The sequence below is a fragment of the Chiloscyllium punctatum genome, chromosome 41 (genome assembly GCF_047496795.1).
Source record: "Chiloscyllium punctatum isolate Juve2018m chromosome 41, sChiPun1.3, whole genome shotgun sequence".
NCBI classification, from domain to species: Eukaryota; Metazoa; Chordata; class Chondrichthyes; order Orectolobiformes; family Hemiscylliidae; genus Chiloscyllium; species Chiloscyllium punctatum.
This window is the reverse complement of record NC_092779.1, coordinates 32,449,058-32,471,643: the sequence shown is the minus strand read 5'-3', so window position 1 is coordinate 32,471,643 and position 22,586 is coordinate 32,449,058. Positions and strand designations below refer to the sequence as shown.

General features: G+C 41.9%; 1 protein-coding gene across 2 annotated transcripts in view; it reads left to right on the top strand.

Annotated features, from left to right (window-relative positions):
- Positions 1 to 22,586, top strand: part of LOC140464972 (uncharacterized protein C7orf57-like) — a 134,730-nt gene that overhangs the window by 72,894 nt on the left and 39,250 nt on the right. For both annotated transcript variants that reach the window (XM_072560677.1, XM_072560676.1), the window contains exons 6-7: positions 824 to 921; positions 14,752 to 14,885. In XM_072560677.1, coding sequence (XP_072416778.1) covers positions 824 to 921; positions 14,752 to 14,885 — 232 coding nt within the window. The remainder of the gene's footprint in view (positions 1 to 823; positions 922 to 14,751; positions 14,886 to 22,586) is intronic.

The window sequence follows — 22,586 nt, the reverse complement described above, 5'->3', positions numbered from 1 at the left end:
TTTTTTTTAGATTAGATTACTTACAGTGTGGAAACAGGCCCTTCGGCCCAACAAGTCCACACCGCCCCGCCGAAGCATAATCCACCCATACCCCTACATCTACATTTACATCTACCCCTTACCTAACACTACGGGCAATTTAGCATGGCCAATTCACCTGACCTGCACATCTTTGGACTGTGGGAGGAAACCGGAGCACCCGGAGGAAACCCACGCAGACACGGGGAGAACGTGCAAACTCCACACAGTCAGTCGCCTGAGGCGGGGATTGAACCCGGGTCTCTGGCGCTGTGAGGCAGCAGTGCTAACCACTGTGCCACCGTGCCGCCCTTTCTTAAGGGAAACTAGGAATGAACAATAAATTATCCCATTAGAGGGTGCCAACATTCTGAAGGTGAATTAAAATCAAATTAGAGGTAACTACAACATTGTTGCCCTAAGTCTTCAAGCTTTGGTCCCTGTTAATGTGGCTTCCTTTGGGAGTGCAGGATCGAGAAATCACTCCTTAGTACCTTTGGCTGCAAACCAATCAGCTTCATCGTAAGGAATGAGCTATTTATATGATTATATGAGCTATGTTTAGCATGAGTGCTTTTGGTGATCTTATAATGTTAAGGTCACTTGTTTCAACTTTGAATATTCTTTAAATACATTGCAATATCTGAGTAGTCTTGTTGATGAGTTTTGCACCAATTGAACCTTTTCAGTAAATTGCCAATAATCATCCACAAATAATTTTCCTTTGCCAAAATTGCCAATAAATGTACTGATACAGACTTGTATCCTTTCCTGTATCAATAACTATTCCTTCTTTTCTCCAAAGCTGAAGTTGCCAGAAATTAGAGACAAAAAGCAAACAGAGAAAGCAAATACGAAGAAGACAGTGCAAGAGGACAATTTGGAAAATAAATTTCCAGCCATGTAAGTTGAAATTTACAAATCTGTAATGATTTATTGTCAACCTGTCAATTGATGCTGGTTAGAAAATTAGCACAATGCCAAAGTAATGGAGTGAATACAGTATGTGAAAATTGATGATCATGGTACCTGAATTTTGCACCTGTAATATTAATGGAAGATGGTCTTTAGCCCCAAATAGAGACTTCCTTCTCCTCACCAATGTTGCCCATGTGCCTCTGCTTTGCAATTAGAGACAATTATCCTACTCATCTACAACTCTGTTGCCCATATTCTATCTTGCAACAAGTCTCATTCCATCCATCACACCCCTCTTCACTGACATGCATTGACCGTCTGACAATAACTCAGTATTAAAATCATCCTTGTTTCAAATTGTTCCATGACCTTATCTCTGCCCATCTTGTAACTCCTCCAACACCATAAACTCTGCGATCTCTGGACTCATATATAGAATTCCTACAGTGTAGAAACAGGCCCTTTGGCCCAACAAGTCCACACTGACCTCTGAAGAGTAACCCACCCAGACCCATTCCCCTACCCTCTAGTTACCCCAGACCAATGAACCTAACCTACACATCCCTGAACACTATGGGGAATTTAGCATGGCCAATTCACCTAATTCATCTTTGGACTGTGAAAGGAAACCAGAGCACCTGGAGGAAACCCACATAGGCATGAGGAGAACATGCAATCTCCACACAGACAGTCACCCGAGGCTGTAATCGAACCCAAGTCCCTGGTGCTGTGAGGCAGCTGTGCTAACCACTGAGCCACCATGCCGCCTCATCCATTGCTGGTTGTTTGTGCATTCTTGCTTTAACCATTCCATTATTGGCAGCCATGCCTGCAACTACCTAGGACCTAAGTTCTGAAATTCTCTCCCTAAACTTCTCTTACTCATTTTGCCAACCTTTTGATCATCTATCGTAATGTTTTCTTATTACGGCATAGTGTCAAATTTAATTTGACCATAATCTTGTGAAGCATCTTTGGACATTTTGCTCTGAAAGTGGTAGTTTATAAATGATAGTTGTTTCAGACACAGCATCAGAGATTCAGCTTTGTGAATACCTGCAGCTCTCTATGTTGAATTCCCTCAGCAGATGTTGTATTTCCAAGCCCAGCATACTACAAACTAAACTGTTTTGACAAGCCTTTTGTGTGCCAGAAACCTATTCAAATTGGAATCAGAGTCCAATTTGCAACACTGAGTCTGACCCCCTCCCAACCCCGTCATACCAGTGTGAGTACTTTCATGTTGACTACCAAAGAAGAGTTGAAAAAAGTGTTGCTGGAAAAGCGCAGCAGGTCAGGCAGCATCCAAGGAGCAGGAGAATCGACGTTTCGGGCATGAGCCCTTCTTCAGGAATGATTCATGAAGAAGGGCTCATGCCTGAAACGTCGATTCTCCTGCTCCTTAGATGCTGCCTGACCTGCTGCGCTTTTCCAGCAACACATTTTCAGCTCTGATCTCCAGCATCTGCAGTCCTCACTTTCTCCTACCAAAGAAGAGTGCAGATTTTATAGGAGATTTTTGAAAGAAAACACCTAAACTACTTTACGAAAAAGAAAGAAGCCTGCCATTTAGTGCTTTGCTATTATAATGTCCCCTTTTGCTTGTGGTTTATTTAATTGACTGTTAGTGATGAGGCATTTAGATGATGAAATAATCGACAAGATTACCATCTATGATATACAAGGAGGCATGATGGACAGTGCTTTGAAATAGATTCTGTAAAGCTTCATGCACTTTGTCTGGATATTTCTTTGATCTTTAGTGTAGATTTGAAATTAACTAAATGCTTTAATACTACAAAAAACACAAAGAACTGTGAATGCTGGAAATATGAAACAATAACAGAGATTGCTGGTCTGGCAGCATCAATGGAGAGAAAGCAGAGTAAACATTTTGGGTCCAATGACCCTTCTTCAGAACTGATTGTAGCTCGGAAAAGTTTGAGATTTACTGAAGATGGGGTGGTGGGGAGGGGGAAAAAGTAAATGATAGTTGGAGGTGGAGCCCAGAGATGAGAACAGAAGTCATGCAGTTAAAGGTGAGTCGGGAAGAAACAAAAGCTGCTAATAAAGACTATTACTGTGGCCTTGAAATTATTGAACTCAGTACTGAGTCTTGAAGGCTGCATGAGCCCCAAGAGAAAAATGAGATGCCGTTCTTCCACTTTGTGTTGAGCTTCACTGGAACATGACAGCAAAACCAAGACAGAAATGTTGGCTAGGGAACACGGTGATGTGTTGAAGTGGCAAGCAACCGGAAGCTCTGAGTCATTTTTGCAAACACAATATAGGTGTTCCACAAAGCAGACACTATTTTGTTTCTCAGTGTAGTGGAGATCACATTGTGAGCAATGAATGCTGTAGATTAGATTGAGGAACGTGCAGGTAAATTGATGTGTCACCTAAAAGGTGTGTCTGGGGCCTTGGAAAGTGAGAAGGGAGGAAGTAAACAGGTAGGTGTTATACATTCTGCAATTGCACTGGAAGATACTGTAGAGAGGTGTTGGGAGTGGAGGAGGGGTGGACCAAGGTGTTCCAAAAGAAATGGTGCTTGCAGAAGATTGATAAGAGATGGGAGGGGAACATATGACTGGTGGTGACATCCTCCTGGAGGTAACAGAAATGGTGACCTATGATCTTTTGTATGTGGATGCTGGTAGAGTGAGAAGTCAGGACCGAGGACCCTCTCAGTGTTGCGAGGGAAGAGAATAGGTGAGAATTGTGAGAAATGGGTTGTCCCTGTATTCCATGAGATTTAACCTTGCTCACCAGTCTCCCATGGGGAACCTTGTTGAAGTCCATATAGATCATATCTACCACTCTGCCCTCATCGATCCTCTTTGTTACGACCTCAGTGGGGGGCACGTTGTTTGAGGGAATCCTGAGGGACAGGATGTACATGTATTTGGAAAGGCAAGGACTGATTAGGGAGTCAACATGGCTTTGTGTTTGGGAAATTATGTCTCACAAACTTGATTGAGTTTTTTGAAGATGTAACAAAGAAGATTGATGAGGGCAGAGCCATAGATGTGATCTATATGGACTTCAGTAAGGCGTTTGACAAGGTTCCCCATGGGAGACTGATTAGCAAGGTTAGATCTCGTGGAATACAGGGAGAACTAGCCATTTGGATACAGAACTGACTCAAAGGTAGAAGACAGAGGGTGGTGGTGGATGGTTGTTTTTCAGACTGGAGGCCTGTGACCAGTGGAGTGCCACTAGGATCGGTGCTGGGTCTTCTACGATTTGTCATTTACATAAATGATTTGGATGCTAAGATAAGAGGTACAGTTAGTAAGTTTGCAGATGACACCAAACTTGGAGGTGTAGTGGTCAGTGAAGAGGGTTACCTCAGATTACAATAGGATCTGGACCAGATGGGCCAATAGGCTGAGAAGTGGCAGATGGAGTTTAAATCAGATAAATGTGAGGTGCTGCATTTTGGGAAAGCAAAACTTAGCAGGACTTATACACTTAATGGTAAGGTCCTTGGCAGGGTTGCTGAACAAAGAGACCTTGTAGTGCAGGTTCATAGCTCCTTGAAAGTAGAGTCGCAGGTAGATAGGATAGAGAAGAAGGCGTTTGGTATGCTTTCCTTTATTGGTCAGAGTATTGAGTACAGGAGTCGTGAGGTCATGTTGCGGTTGTACAGGACATTGGTTAGGCCACTGTTGAAATATTGCGTGCAATTTCGGTCTCCTTCCGATCGGAAAGGTGTTGTGAAACTTGAAAGGGTTCAGAAAAGATTTACAAGGATGTTGCCAGGGTTGGAGGATTTGAGCTATAGGGAGAGGCTGAACAGGCTGGGGCTGTTTTCCCTGGATCGTCCGAAGCTGAGGGGTGACCTTATAGAGGTTTCTAAAATCAAGTGGGGCATGGATAGGATAAATAGGCCAAGTCATTTCCCTGGGGTCGGGGAGTTCAGAACTAGAGAGCATAGGTTTAGGGTGAGTGAGCAAAGATATAGAAGAGACCTAAGGGGCAAGATTTACTCGCAGAGGGTGGTACGTGTATGGAATGAGCTGCCAGAGGATGTGGTGGAGGCTGGTACAATTGCACATTTAAGAGGCATTTGGATGGGTATATGAATAGGAAGGGTTTGGAGGGATATGGGCTGGGTGCTGGCAGATGGGACTAGATTAGGTTGGGATATCTGGTTGGCATGGACAGGTTGGACGGAAGGGTCTGTTTCCATGCTTTACATCTCTATGACTCTATGACTCTAAGTTTGTGAGACATGATTTCTCACGCATAAAGCCCATGTTGACTATCCCTAATCAGTCCTTGCCTTTCCAAATACATGTACATCCTGTCCCTCAGGATGCCCTCCAACAACTTGTCCAGCACCGACGTCAGGCTCAATGGTCTATAGTTCCCTGGCTTGTCCTTCCCACCTTTCTTAAACTGTGGCACCATGTTAGCCAACCTCCAGTCTTCCGGCACCTCACCTGTGATTATCGATATACAAATATCTCATTAAGAGGCCCAGCAATCACTTCCCTAGCTTCCCACAGAGTTAGGTACACCTGATCAGGTTCTGGGGATTTATTCACTTTTATGCATTTCAAGACATCCAGCACTTCCTCCCCTGTAATATGGACATTTTTCAAGATGTCACCATCTATTTCCCGACATTCTATATCTTCCATATCCTTTTCCACAGTAAATATTGATGCAAGATACTCGTTTAGTATCTGGTGCATCTCCTGCAGCTCCTTACAAAGGCCACCTTGCTGATCTTTGAGAGGCCCTATTCCCTGCCTAGTTACCTTTTTGTCCTTAATGTTTATCCCTGAGCCATGTTTCTGTAATTGCTATGATATCCCAGTCCCATGTTCCTAACCATGCCCTGAGTTCATTTGCCTTCCCTGTTAAGCCTCTGGCATTGAAATAAATGCAGTTTAATTTATCAGTCCTACCTTGTTCTCTGCTTGAACAAACCTACATCCAAAATCTCAACCTGAGCTACAAACCTTCTCAAAACTCACATGTCCCTGCCTGTCCTGACTGTTTGATTGGCTTTGTTCTTGACTGAATCAGTCTCAAATTGAAAATTTTCCTCACTATCTCCCTGGTTCCCACCTTCCCACCTCACTAGTTTAAATCCTCCCGAGCAGCTCTAGCAAATCTCCCTGCCAATATATTAGTCCCCTTCCAATTTAGATGCAATCCATCCTTATTGTACAAGTCACCTCTACCCCAAAACAGCTTCCGATGATCCATAAATGTGAATCCTTCTCCCGTACACCCGCTCCTCAGCATGCATTCATCTGCTCTATCTTCCTATTCCTGCCCTCACTAGCTCGTAGCACTGGGAGTAATCCAGATATTACTACTCTCGAGGACCTCCTTTTAAAATTCCTGCATAACTCTCTGTAGTCTCCCTTCAGAATCTCAACCTTTTCTCTTCCTATGTTGTTGGTTCCAATGTGTATAATGACCTCATGCTGGACCCTTTCCCCCTTGAGAACATTCTGCACCCTCTCTGAGACATCCTCGGTCCTGGCACCAGGGAAACAACACACCATTCTGATTTTTCGCTGCTGGCCACAGAAACATCTGTCTGTACCTCAGACTAGAGAGTCCCCTAACACAGTCAATCACTTGGAACCCGACATACCTCTCATTACATTAGAGCCAGTCTCAATACCAGAAGCTTGGCTATTCGTGCTACGTTCCCCTGAGAATCCATCATCCCCTACATTTTCCAAAATAGCATACTTGTTTGAAATGGGGATAGCCACAGAAGACTCTTGTACTACCTTCCTACCTCTTTTACCTTTCCTGGAGTTAACCCATCTATGTGACTGTATCTGTGACTTTCCCTATTCCTGTAACTGCCAGTCATCGCATCCCCTTGCTCTTGTAAATTCCTCATTGGCTCTACCTGCCTCTCCAACCGATCTATTCGATCTGATAGGATTCACAACCTATGGCGTTTATGGCTGATATAATCCTCAGTAACCTGTAAACTCTCCCTAAACTCCCACATCCGACAAGAAGAGCATATCACTCCACTAAGGGCCATTTTTGCTTCTTTCAATCTACAAACTCAGAAAATGGTACTGTCTTATTCTTCCACAAAACACTGCTCTCGGTTAAATTAATACTTATGGCTTATATCATCAAGAGACATCGCTCAATAAAACATATAATCAAGAAAGAACCCACTCTACTCATTACTTATTTTAAGGCCACCCTTAAAATTCACTTATCTGCTTCTTTGCTATGACCTCTCCCAGACAGGTTCCTCCAGGATCAATTGTGAATTTCATTTTTTTTTTAATTTTCCCAGGTGCACTCTGATGTCCAGCAATACATGAATTCAACAGCAAAGGCAGTAACTGCTCACTCTATCAGTTCGCAATGTCGGTTTCTTTCTCTCTCTCTCTCCTGCACTGACCTCACCATGTGCTTCCTTTGTCTGTTCTTCAGTAATTACAGAGTATCTTAAGGATGAGTTCTTGGACCTTACCTATTTACAATCTTTATTCATAACTTAGATAGGGAACTAAACATACCGAATTCAAGTTTGCTGATGATAGAAATTAAATGGGAAGGTAAGTACTGAACAGCATGCAAAGAACTACAGAAAGGTATAGACAGGTTAAGTAAATGGGCAAGAACATCGTAGGTGAAATATGTCAATGGTAACCTCTTTGGTCAAAAAAACCCGCTATGTTTTGAGTACTGAAGTGCAAGGAAATATTTGCTTTCAGAGAGTGCACAAATTAATATTTAACTGCAGCAGTCAATGAGGAAGGCAAATAATGTATCAGTTTTAGTTACAAAGGTTTGGAGTATTAAGGAGTATCATGACAGTTATAAAGAGATTTGGTGAGGGTCCCAGCTGATGTATGCAACTTTGTTCTTTTTACCAAAGGAAGGATTTATTTGCCCTAGAAAAGAGTTGTGCAACCTTTTTGTGTGATTGGCCAAATTTCAATACTTTTTCACTTAAAGGCCAATGAGTAAATTTCAGAAAGATAAGGTTTGGCACAACACTAAACATTAATTTTCAAAAAAAAAGTTGAAGTTTGAAGAAAACTTAAACAACTTCGTGAGCAAAAGAAAACAATGACCAAGCAGTAAATTGACAATGTGAAAAAAGTGAATAAAGATGACTATTAAAAAGTGCCAAACAGAATAGGTAACTTGTCAAACTGTGACAGTACATAGGGTATGGATGTGGCACAAAGGGGTCAACCCAATCTATGTACATGGACTCAATTGGGCACTGATCAACACAGCCCCTCAATTCTTTCCAAAGCTGATGAGCAGGCACACAGTCCTTTACACTTTCGAAGAGCACTTATAGGCAGCAACAAGCTAAATTCCTTACGTGGTTGTTAACATGCAGTTAAGATCTCCAATTAGTAGCAGGATGGGAAGGTTGGCCATAGATCATCCCATCCAGAACTTAATTCAGGTGTAGGTAGGAGGGAACCAGGGATTGTGTAGATCTCTATCTCACTGAATTAAATGTCCTTCCCATTTTCTTCATCATCAGAAGATTCGACTCAGTGTATGTGTGTGTATGAGTGTAGGTGGTTGTGAGTGATTGTGAGACAGACAGACACACACACACACATACCAACACCTGCTCTGTCTCCAAAATCCTGTCAAATCACTGGATCTTGAGATTGGAACAACCCAGGCTGAAAAACACCCTACCAAATTTAAATCTTTGTATGAATTCTGCAAAGGCCAGCTTGGAGTATGTGCTACAAGAGGCAAATACATCAATTTGGCAGTACTGATAACTTCCAGGCTGTGGCTGAACCACCAACATACTAACAAGCGTGCTTCCACCCCGACCTCAAATTTACCTGGACCGTCTCAGACTCCTCCGTCCCCTTCCTAGACCTCTCCATTTCTATCTCGGACGACCGACTCAATACGGACATTTACTATAAACCGACTGACTCCCACAGCTACCTAGATTACACCTCCTCCCACCCTGTCCTCTGTAAAAACGCCATCTCATATTCCCAATTCTTTCGCCTTCGCCACACCTGCTCCCAGGAGGACCAATTCCACTACCAAACAACCCAGATGGCCTCCTTCTTCAAAGACCGCAATTTCCCCTCAGACGTGGTTGACGATGCTCTCCACCGCATCTCCTTCACTTCCCGCTCCTCCGCCCTTGAACCCCGCCCCTCCAATCGCCACCAGGACAGAACCCCACTGGTCCTCACCTACCATCCCACTAACCTCCAGATACATCGTATCATCCTTCGTCATTTCTGCCACCTCCAAACAGACCCCACCATCAAGGATATATTTCTCTCCCCTATCAGCGTTCTGGAAAGACCACTCCCTCTGCGACTCCCTCGTCAGACCTACACCCCCCACCAACCCAACCTCCACTCCCGGCACCTTCCCCTGCAACCGCAAGAAATGCAAAACTTGCGCCCACACCTCACCCCTCACTTCCCTCCAAGGCCCTAAGGGATCCTTCCATATCCATCAGAAATTCACCTGCACCTCCACACACATCATTTACTGCATCTGCTGCACCCAATGTGGCCTCCTATACATTGGGGAGACAGGCCGCCTACTTGCGGAACGTTTCAGAGAACACCTCTGGGACACCCGCACCAACCAACCCAACCGCCCCGTGGCTGAACACTTTAACTCCCCCTCCCACTCCGCCAAGGGCATGCAGGTCCTTGGCCTTCTCCATCGCCAGACCATGGCAACACGATGCCTGGTGGAAGAGCGCCTCATCTTCCGCCTAGGAACCCTCCAACCACAAGGGATGAATACAGATTTCTCCAGCTTTCTCATTTCCCCTCCCCCCACCTTTTCTCAGTCCCAACCCTCAGACTCAGCATCACCTTCTTGACCTGCAATCTTCTTCCCAACCTCCCCGCCCCCACCCCCTCTTCTGGCCTATCACCCTCACCTTGACCTCCTTCCACCTATCGTATTCCCAATGCCCCTCCCCCAAGTTCCTCCTCCCTACCTTTTATCTTTGCCTGCTTGGCATACACTCCTCATTCCTGAAGAAGGGCTTATGCCTGAAACGTCGATTCCTTTGATGCTGCCTGACCTGCTGCACTTTTCCAGCAATACATTTTAAAACTCTGATCTCCAGCATCTGCAGTCCTCACTTTCTCCTATACTAACAAGCGTGGCATAGCATGCCAAGGCAAGGAAAGAATGCTATGGGCATGCAGGTACATGCAAGGTAAATTACCACAAAGATAGCAAATGAGCAACCCTGAGATGCAATCTGGTCCAATCTGTGAGCTGGGAGCCTGTCTCTGTATTCAAAGTATTCTTTCAATAGCCTTTTGATGTTAGTTGCTGGTGCATCCAAAAATGCAGGTCTCTACTTCCTAAGCATCCTGCAATTGGATTAGAGATGTGCAATGAGGATCCTTGGGGGTTGGCAGTTACCAGATTCCAAAGTTTGTATGCATGACCGATGGATACTGCCTTGAGATGCTGTAACATGATGAGCAATATAGGTACACTTTGCAGACAGCATTGAGTTGAAGTCACCAGGTACCCTCCCTGACTTTCATGAGAAGAATTTTTGGTGAGTGGTAGAATAGGAAGCTGAATATCAATAAAATGATATTTGCAATTAATAAGGTCGATAACAAGCAATGAACCCCCTCAATCGGAAACTTTGCTGCTGCCTAACAAGAATCTCACTTTGATGCCCGGGACTTATTCAAATAATGGAGCTAGTTGTTCTCGATGTTGAGATAGGCTTCTCACTTGATTCTGCTATATTTCTCATCATAACCCACATCGTTCAGGTCCTCCCCATAACATTCCATCTTCTGGGGGTTAAATTAGTTGAAATTGTGTGTAACGATTGTGATGTATCTGTGCAATACAGGTAGTGCTGCAACTTTGTACTAACTGTTGACTTAATTGATCTGTATGCCTTGCTAAAACTAACTGCTATTTATTGACAAAGTGCATCAGCAGAGAAAACATCATAATTGGCTAGTATCAACTATAGCTATACTGCTTATTCTGTGCCTCTTAAAGGCCATAGACCATATGGCACAGAATGAGGTGATCTGGCCAATCAAGTCTATGCTAGCTCTTGTAAAGCAGTATACCTTGTTTCATTCTCCCACTCTATCCTTGCACACCAGCATGTTTATTCCTTCAAATGCCTACACAATTTCCTTTTGAAATCATTGGTTGTCTCTCCTTCCGCAGTCCTTGTAGGCAGTGAATTCCAAGTCATTACCATTCATGCAATAAAAGAGTGCTTCCTCTCAATAAAAAAAGTACATCCCTTCCCTGTTTCTTGTCCAAATGCTCAAAACTGTGTTGCCTAGTTCTAGTATAATAACTAACATAAACAGCCTTTCCTTGTCTATCTAATCTTTACTTTTAATTATTTTATACAAAATTATCAGATCTTTCCTCCATTGCCCTGAGGTGAACAACTCTAGCTTCTCCAACCTAACATCATAAGTAAATTCCCTCATCATTAGAACCATTCTGGTAAAACTCTTCTGTACCCTCCCAAGGTCTTTTGTGTTGTTTCTAAGGTGCAGTGACCAGGGTGGGATGCAATTCTATTATTTAATGTTTTATAAAGGTTCAGCATAACTTTTCTTTTGTGCTCATTATAATGTCCACTTTTCCACATGCTTTGCTAACTACTCCCTCAAATGTCTTCACACTTTCAAAATGAATTACAACCCTGTCAGGAAAATGTCTCGAGAGTTGATTATGACTGGAGAGAATCGAACCTGGGCAAGGGTGAGGAATTGCACACCAAGCCAAACAGCGGGCTCCAAAGTTTTTGGATACTGTATAGGGGTGCCATGGGGGAGGAGGTGGAAAGATAGAGAGATGTTCTGTATGCACACAGAGGGAGAGATATCTTCCACCATAGTGGAAGAAAAGGCCCTCCAGCGATACGGTCAACTAACTGTAAGAAGAAATAGCCATGGAGGAAAAATCAATGAGTTGATCCTGAGAATATGAATGCTGTGTAAAAGAAAAGATCAGTGACCTTACAAGACAGTTCAATTTATTCATTGCATATTAAACGCTTTATCCTATCAACTACTCCCAGCAGCTTCAGCCATTCCATAAATTAGAATATGTCCATCAATCATCAAAAGCTTCAATTTGTCAAGCCTCAAAATGTCGTCCCTAAGTCTGCCTCAGCTGGAACAGGAATTGAACTTCTGCCATTGGTGTAATTCTGAACCATATGCTCCTCAACCAGCCAACTGAACAACCTTACCTCCTAGGCAGTCCATTTAAATAAGAGCTCCACCATGGGCCTAGTAGCCAGGCACAATTTCCTTCATTACACTACTGTTGCTGAAATGGAAACAGCCACTCTTTGGTGCTATTTCCCTCAATCAATGCCCTCAGCACTATGAGTCCTCCCTGGCATTGCTAATGTAGACATCATCAATGTCGCTGGATGCTGCACTGGTCCAAACTTGACTCCACCTCCATGAGTCGCTACATGACCTGCTGAACAGTCTTGATTTCAAAGGAATGCTGCAATTCCTTTAATTAATTTGTATCTGTTTCCAGATATCTAAATTTACCTAAACTACAATCCAAAAGGGGGGAGAAATCTCTTTTTCACTGGATTCTAAAAGAAAAGAACTGTTAACTGTTCTGTTTGTTCTGAACTGAACTCAAATTACAAGTTTTTTTATGACATAGAAATTCAACTTTATAAACATATCATTAATTAAATCAAAAGGTGCGACAGTTTGAGACATTTAACCATAAATCACATGCTTTCTTGTTAGTTAGTTCAATGTTGCAAATAACTTTCTGACCTCTAAGGATAAACAGCTATCTTCACAGAAGTGAAGTACAAATCTATTTTCTATTTTAACATAAAAATTTCAAAAGTTAGTAACATACTATATAATTTTATCACTGCACATTAGCTGGGGTTTGAGAATGTACTTGCTTTTCAAAAACAAGCCACAGTAATTTTGGACAGAGGGAAAAGAAAAGGTTATTTCAACATATTTCTCTTCCATTTACATTTATCTTCATTTCTTTCATGGTTCTGCCCATATTCAGACTGAAATTTAAAGATTTTTGCTCTACTAACAGAAGTATTATGAAGCATGATTTGGTTATCAACTGATTAAAGCATTGATTCTATCCTAGATTGTGGGGATGGAACCATTTAAATGATCAATCTGTTCAGTTTGAACACAGAACCTCAGGAAACATATTTGGTCTTGTATACAGTTTAGTGCAGATTCACTAAATGATACCAGGGCTTAGAGGGTTAAATAATAAGACTAAGCTTTGTATATGTTGAGGTTGAAGATTTTAGAGTGACCTAATCATGGTCTTTAAAAGCTAAGCACCATCCAATAAAATGTATAGAAAGATTGTGTTCTCCTAATAGCAACATCCAGAGCAGGGGACCATATTCTTAAAATTGAAGCTAAGCTATTTAGGAATGAAGTCAGGGAGCACATTTTTACAGAGATGGTAGTACAGTTCTTGAACACTCTACTGGAAAATGTATTGTGTGCTACACCAATTGAAATCTTTAAGGCTGAAATTGCAAAGTTGTTGGGAAAATGAAGCTGAGGTATGGTCTAGCATGATCCAATTGAGCAGCAAGACTGTTTCAGAAGTTGGAAGATAGTTCCATGCTTGAGCAAACACAATAAAGATGTAAGCTCAGTGTACCTGCTAAAAAGCTCGAGAAGGCTCTGACACTCATGTGCAAGACAATAAAAACCTAGATAGGGCATCTTTGAAACAATTTATTTTTTTCCAAAGGAAAACAGATCTTTAATTAGGAGTTATTTGAGATTTTTAGTAAGCTCCCACCAGGATCATAAAAGCTCCCAGCAAATGTGATTTCCATCGGGCTTAAAGAGGATATTTTGCCCAAAGTTTCAAGGTAGCCATCCAACTTTTCAAGGTAGCCATCCATCCCTCAGACTTGGCTGTAAACATTGCAGAGTACTCGCTTTACTCTTGTGATCTGAGTTACTGGCATAGGAACCTTGAAAATTCAGATTCTAGTTATGGGCTATCAACTGAAGTTAAACCCTCTCCTAAAGCAGGAATTTCAACATATTGTAAACAAATACATTTAAAAAAAATAATTCATGGGATTTGGGTATTGCTGGGGAAGCCAGCATTTATTGCTATTCATGTTGCCCAGAGACCAGTTAAGAGTCAACCATATTGTTGTGGGTCTAGAATTATATGTGGGCCAGACCAGGGTAAGAACGGCAGGTTTTCTTCCCTAAAGAACATGAGTGATCTAGATGTGTTTTTCCCCAACAATTGACAATGGTTTCAAAGTTGTCATTAGACTGATACCAGATTTTTAAAAATTGAATGGCAGTATTCAAACCCAGGTCCCCAGAATATTAATTGTATCTCTGAATTAATCCTTTAGTAATAATACCACAAGGCCATCACCTCCCCATTGTTCACAATTTACATCTTTTGGTTTGAATCTTAAGATGTTTAAATCCAAACAGAAGTATCTTTTACAGGCAATTTTATAAAATGCATTTATGGATATGGAGCTTCATCTGATGGTAGCACAGATATGTGAATTCAAACACTGCCTGCCATACATCAGAAACACCCAGTCCCTGTACCATCCCAAGATTTACATAGTTTAGTTTGATGGACAGAGAGTTTGTGTGAATTGTATACCTGCATCCCTGATGAGTAAAGTTGGTGTGGGAAACTACATGAAAGGCACACAATTTTATGAATGTTTGTGAATAAAATAGAACATAACAAGTAGAAAATGGCTTTAAAATGCAAAGATTCTGCAACACACTAATAATAATTAACCCTTTCCTTTAGGCCTTTACCAAAAAAGAATGAACCTATAAACTTCACAAAATTAATTATGAATGGGTATGCTGAGGACTACATTCAGCAGCGAAAGGACTTCAACAAGAAGATATCATCAAACATAAAGGTTAAGCAACCTGGAGGTAAGGGTTTTCAGATCTATTAGCATTTCTGTCATGCTGTGATAAGATATGATTTTACTCTCAATCATCGCATAGGAAGACAGTGATTGAAGGTTGAATGTTTTCCTATTCGGTCTACTTGCAGATTTCCCAACATTAGATAATAAAGTGATACTGGCAGGGACTTGAAGGACAAATAGAAATAGTATGCCAGCAAAAAAGGGAAAAATAAATGTATCTACACTAAATTTGTTAAATGACAGATCATGAACTAAGGGGCAGAATATTGTTTCTTTCAGTCTGAGTATGGAAGTGGGCTAAAAACATGATGTACTTCCATGCTTTGTGGGTTGGGTTTTCTTGCGCAATTATATTCTTCTTAACTCATTACATCTGCATGTACAGGTAAAATGCTCAAATTAGTAGGCAGAGACAAACAAACTGCAGATGCTGGAATCCAAAGTAAACAAGCAGGAAGCTGGAAGAAGACAGAAAGCCAGGCAGCATCAGGAGTTGGCGAAGTCAAGGGATGTTTTGGGTATACCTGAAATGTTGACCTCTCCACCTCTTCATGCTGCCTGGCTTGCTGTGTTCTTCTAGCCTCCTGCTTTTCCAAGTTAGTAGGCAGGCAAGCAGGCAGGAAGTTCTGCCTCTGTTGGAACCTTCCAGGCTGCAACTTCTAGGCACCATATTTAAAAGGCATCTGGACAGCACTTCACTCCCTGCAACCCCTGAGCATCACTAAACATTTGTTCATCACCCCACCCATTACTGGAAATGTCATAGACTACACAAAAATGGTCCCATGTTTAAGTGGCACATTCCCAGAAATTCTCTTAAAATCTATCCAGGAGAGAAAAGTTCCTTTCACAAGGGATGAAAGCAGGAGTCCATTTCAACTGATGAAGGCAGCATGGACAGAGGTGACTGTGGAGGTCAGCACCCATGGATGACTGGCTGCAATGTTGCAGGATGATGAATGATCTGCACTTTCCCATGGTATATACCATTCTCAATGCTTCATGCCTTTATGAGTGTGAGTTAGCATTGGAATATTTTGCCACTGCAGAAAACCATCAAACACAAGATTAGTGCTAGACATTTCCATCAGATGCTTCATGTGTAATCAATGTCTGTTGCTTCATTGCAGCTATCAATGTAGAACTAATTGTGCCACAGTGGCACTGCATCTCATACATTTTCCAGGGTTCACACTTAAAACATAAAAGAAGCTATGACACTCAGCAGCTAAATGCCCATCTGCTCACAGACTTTGTTTCACAACCAGTAGAACATACACATCTTTTTCAGCAAAGGAACAAGGACACAACCATGAGAGGTGACTTTGGGATGGACGCTTCAGGCACATACATCATATGATGCTTTGTTAGTTTTCACCATCTGTAGCTGTTTGATGACACTGAATTATCTTAGTTTCAGAAACAAGCAATACCAATTTCTTCCATGCCACGTTCTATTGACGAGTAATGCACATAAAAAATCACACCTCCAGGGATTGACATTTCTATCTATCCAGAGATGCAGGCAGTGCTTATGTACCCATACTACTATCTCCTCGTGCTTCTCTCCCGTAGGAGAAAAATTCACAGTCACCAGAAAAATGTCCGGACAGGGTATGGGATGCTTGACATAAGGTAGATGGTCCCCTTTGAGGAGCAGGTTGCAAGTACTTCCTCTCAAGCCAAATATGCAAATATGCCTCAGGAAGTGGTAGATGTGAATGGTGGCATCCCTAGTCACATCTGATAGCATCTCTAGCCATGCCTTTCACTCATCTGCAGGAACTGCATTACCTTTGGTAGACCCTCTCAGTGCTTTGCCTGATGGTACTTTCCTTTTTTCTGGAATTGTTTACTTTTCTGCATCTAGAACTTCCTTTCTCTGCTTGTGTTGACACTGGCTATTCTGCTTTGTCTTCTCCTCCTTGTTCTTTACCTTAGCAATGTTAGTAGAGCTGCAGGGTTGAGTTGGTCAAACATCTGGCTTGGAAGTACTGATCTGGAAAGGAATATCATGAATGAGATGTCTGTTTTTCATTTGAGATCTTAATGGAGACAAGCTATGCTTTGGTCCTCTTATCAGGCTGCTCATATGTTGGATAAAAGCCTGCTTTACAGCCACCTTTACATGGCCCATGACTGGTTTTCTTTTTCTGTAAGATCTCTGTAGTCTTGATCCTTAGACAGCTTTCAATGCATAAGGCAAATGGCTCAATGTGCCTTTTGGTACCCTTATTATCCCCTGTGACACAACCCAATATCTTGTAGCCTACAGCTTGTAAAACAGTTTCATCCCCATGTCCTTACCATTCATAAATATAGACCTATGAATATTCCTGCATGTTGTAATTGGAATAAAACCCCACCGTATCGTTCCAATTGCCACCAACATCACTAACATTCGTGTTGGTGAGTTTTTATTCTGTGGTGAGTGTTTCCCTTCATTCTAAGGCCTTTACTGATCGCTCATCCAAAAGTATTTTTCAATTTTTGCTTTGATTGGCTGTTTGTTTTGCACTGTGTAAGATTACATGTAAACAAATCTCAGGCTCCTCCTATTTGTACTGTTTATTCTGTGCTTTCTTCTTTTCTGAGGTGATTTATGAGAAAGATGATAGTTGTAATTTTTAAAATTTGATTTGCTTAGCATAAACCCACCCCATCTACACCACACTTTCCTTCCCATCATTGTAGATGGTCTTATTTTTCTGTCGTCCCCTCTGTCCTTCTTCAACCTCTTTTTATGGCTTATCAGCACTTTTGCTATTCCCTTAATATTTCTGTTCCACCATTTTATTTCATTCCCATCCAGATCCATATGTGCAGCTTCAGACTTATTCCATTGACCTGCTTTTTTCCCTCTCCTCAATACACCCTATTCCATCATGTTCCCCACCATACATATGCAGCTCCTTTCCTTGATCCCCTTTCCCCATCATTGTGATTCTCCCCTTTGAATCCCAACTTCTTCTCTCCATTCCCCAGGATCCTTTGAGAAACTCCAACAAAGATTTCCTATCATTCCTTTTTACTTCACCCAGCCTTTCTGAACCCTTAATAGACTTGGAATCAGCCTTTTTGATAAATAGAATGACCATCATTTTTAATCAGTGATGCAAAACTCTGCTGTCCTATACACTGATCCTCTCTGACAAAAAACATCCTTTCACATGCACATTTATTGAGGCCTGTATTTAATTTCGGTTTCTCATCTCTCTCCTGAGCTAGGTCTCAGAAAGGTCAATGTCACCAACACGGAATGGATCATTGTACCAATTAACATCATATAACTCTTGCAAAGTTTACATTTTTGAAGCAGAAATCAACATTGATCCAAACCCTCAGTTGGGGTTTTGCCACTACTGAAAAGAACATTCAATCATAGAGCTGGAGTTTCAAGAAGAACAAGAAAGCTCCCTGAGAGTGTGCAGGACTCCTTTGATTGGCCAAATTCAATCAACGTTCCTCCACTTGCCTGCCCTGGTCAGGTTGCTGGTACCAGCCAGTGTGGCTGCTTGCTGATCAAGCTTGTTTAACTCGTGATGCATCACCCCTTAATGACTAGGCATTTAAGAATTGCAAGCAAGACTGCATAGGACTCCATAAACTTCTCATGGTATGGTTGACCCGTTGAAGCTGCACCCCTTACACTGTCAGCATTTAAGAATTACAAGCAAGATAGCAAAAAACTGAGACTTCTATAAACATTGGAGCAGAAGTAGGCCATTCAACCCATTGGGCCTGTTCCACCATTCAGTATGATCATGGATGATCATCCACTTCATGACCTTTTCCCTTGCCTATGTCATTGGTATTTAGAAATCTGTTAATCTCTACATAAAACATGTTCAATGACTGAGCTTCCACCGTTCTCTGGGTTAGTAATTTCTGAATGTTCATAAACCTCTGAATAAAACATTTCTCCTCATCTTGTTCCTAAGTGGCTTCCCCTTTATTTTGAAATTTGTCTCCTTGTCCTTGATTCTTGAATGAGGGAAGCATTTATTTGCATTTGTATTGAAGTATTTTGTATGTTTCAATGAGAGCAAACATTCATTGCATTCTCTCTATGGCAATAGTATGCTTCCTAAGGCAAGGGGATTAAAAAAAGAGCACAGTACACCGGAGGTAGTCTAGTCAAGATTCCATAATCAATTTTCTCACCAACCTGTTCACATGTTATCACACACCTCTGGAACAGATGGGAGTTGAACCCAGGAACGCTGTGCCATAAGACGGCCCCAAATATTTTTGAATCAACCTGTTCAGAGATGTTATTAACACATTTGGAGTAGCTATGATTTGAACATCAAGATTCTATACCGGTAGAACAAGACTTTGTTACTCCTGTACTCAATTCCTCTTGTGAGAAAGGCTAATATGCCATTAGCTTGCTGCTAATTACTTGCTGCACCTGCATGTTAACCTTCAGCAACAGATTAATGAAGGCACTCAGGTCCCTTTGTGCATCCCACTTTCTAATCTCTTACCATTTAAATAATATTCTGCACATCTTTCCCTCTTACCAAAGTGGAAAACCTCACATTTTTCCACAATGTATTCCATCTGCCATTCACTTGCCACCTCACTAAGTTTGTTTAACTTTTCTTGAAACCACTTTGCACATGTTCACATTTAGCTTTGCTTCAAACTTGAAAAAGTTATATTTGATGCCCACATCCAAATCATTGATATATGTTCTGAATAGCCAATCCTTGTGATACTCCACCAATAACAGACTACCAATGAGAGAATGATCTGTCTACTCTTACTCTCTAATTTCTGTCTATGATCCAGTTCTTAACCCTAGCCAATATATTATCTCTTAACTCATGTGCTTTAATTTTGCTAACCAACCAACTGTGAGGGATATTATTAAAAGACTTCTGAAAATTCAAGAACTGCATTTACTCGTGTAGACTACTTTTTAAGGTTATCTTTATGGGGTCAACTATTCCAAGGAAGCTACTATTGAGGGGCTGAAATTAATGCTACAGTCCAAAGTACTGTATCATAAGCAGAAGCCCAAATGATCTTCTCAATGAATAAAGAAACAAAACACAACAAATTATCGCACTGTTCAACATCTTCAGCACTGAATAAAGCTTCATAATCATCAAGATGAATGACATCATTGTATGGATCCCTTTCAATTTTGCTCTCTGTAGTTAGAGGTTGCAAATCACCTGCTCCTTCTTCTTCATCTATGTCATCCCATAGATAATTGTCCCCTGTACTGTCCAGTGCATTCTAAATTCCACATTTCTTGAATGATTTGAAAATAGTGTCAGCTTTTATTTCCTCCCATGAATCAATGATCCATTCACAGATCAGTGGCAGTGATGGATCCCGCATACTGCCTCTTCTTATGTATGCTTTTTATTCAACATGCATCCAGTTATTCCAGTTCATTCTCATCATGTCCTTAAATAGCTTATTGATACGAACATCTATTGGTTGCAAAACAGTCCGCCGGAATTACAGCTGCGTCAGTGTTATGTGATCAGGTGCTATCAACAATATTCTTCACTGGATGTGATCGACACTGGTCCCTGAGAAGCAAACTCTTTTCCTTGCATAGTCCACCAGGTTGTAAATACCAAACTTCCTTTATCCATTTTCTACATCCACTTTCATCCATCCAACCTTGTGGATGCATATGGATGACAATTCCTTTTGGAAATTTCTCCTTTGGCAAAGTTTTTGCTTAAAAAGCAGCCATCAGTTTGAACTTAGTGCCAACAGCAATACAAGAAAGAACTGAAGTAAACCTACTTTTCTCATGGTCAGTGGTTCTCACCAATATGCTTTTTTCTCCTTTTTGGTTCACAATTCGATTCTCAGGCATTTAGAACATAGAACAGTACAACACAGAGCAGGCCCTTCAGCCCACGATGTTATGCCGACCATTGATCCTCATGTATGCACCCTCAAATTTCTGTGACCATATGCATGTCCAGTAGTCTCTTAAATGTCCCCAATGACCTTGCTTCCACAACTGCTGCTGGCAACGCATTCCATGCTCACACAGCTCTCTGTGTAAAGAACCCGCCTCTGACATCCCCTCTATACTTTCCTCCAACCAGCTTAAAACTATGACCCCTTGTGTTAGCCATTTCTGCCCTGGGAAATAGTCTCTGGCTATCGACTCTATCTATGCCGCTCATTATCGTGTATACCTCAATTAGGTTCCCTCTCCTCCTCCTTTTCTCCAATGAAAAATGTCCGAGCTCAGTCAACCTCTCTTCATAAGATAAGCCCTCCAGTCCAGGCAGCATCATGGTAAACCTCCTCTGAACCCTCTCAAAGCATCCACATCTTTCCTATAATAGGGCGACCAGAACTGCTCGCAGTATTCCAAGTGCGGTCTAACCAAAGTTTTATATAGCTGCAACAAGATCTTACGACTCTTAAACTCAGTCCCCCTGTTAATGAAAGCCAAAACACCATATGCTTTCTTAACAGCCCTGTCCACTTGGGTGGCCATTTTAAGGGATCTATGTACCTGCACACCAAGATCCCTCTGTTCCTCCACACTGCCAAGAATTCTATCCTTAATCCTGTACTCAGCTTTCATATTCGACCTTCCAAAATGTATCACCTCGCATTTATCCAGGTTGAACTCCATCTGCCACTCTCAGCCCATCTCTGCATCCTGTCAATGTCCCGCTGCAGCCTACAACAGCCCTCTATACTGTCAACGACACCTCCAACCTTTGTGTCGTCTGCAAACTTGCTGACCAATCCTTCAATCTCCTCATCCAAATCATTAATAAAAATTACAAACAGCAGAGGCCCAAGGACAGATCCCTGTGGAACACCACTCACTACTGACTTCCAGGCAGAATATTTTCCTTCTACTACCACTCGCTGTCTTCTGTTGACCAGCCAATTCTGTATCCAGACAGCTAAGTTCCCCTGTATCCCATTCCTCCTGACCTTCTGAATGAGCTTACCATGGGGAATCTTATCAAATGCCTTGCTGAAGTCCATATACACCACATCCACAGCTCGACCCTCATCAACCTTTCTAGTCACATCCTCAAAGAACTCGATAAGGTTTGTGAGGCATGCCCTGCCCCTCACAAAGCCGTGTTGACTGCATTTAATCAAGCCATGCTCTTCCAGATGGTTTTAAATCCTATCCCTCAGAATCCTTTCAAACACCTTGCAGACGACAGACATGAGACATACTGGTCTGTAATTGCCGGAGATTTCCCTATTTCCTTTCTTGAAGAGAGGAATTACATTTGCCTCTCCCCAGTCCTCAGGTACGACTCCAGTGGAGAGCGAGGATGCAAAGATCTTTGCAAGTGGCGAAGCAATTACATTTGTCGTTTCCCAAAGCAGCCAAGGACAAATCTGGTCCGGGCCTGGCAACTTGTCAATCTTAATGTTTGACAAAATTTTCAGCACATCAGCTTCCTCTATTTCTATCCATTCCAGCATGCACACCTGCTCTTCAAAGATTTCATTCACTACAAAGTTCGTTTCTTTCGTAAAGACAGAAGCAAAAAACTCATTTAGGGCTTCCCCGACCTCCTCAGACTCCACACACAAGTTCACTATGCTATCCCTGATCGGCCCTACTCTTTCTTTGACCATTCTCTTATTCCTCACATAAGTGTAAAATGCCTTTGTGTTCTCCCTAATCCGTTCTGCCAAGCCTTTCTCGTGCCCCCTCCTGGCTCTCCTCAGACCA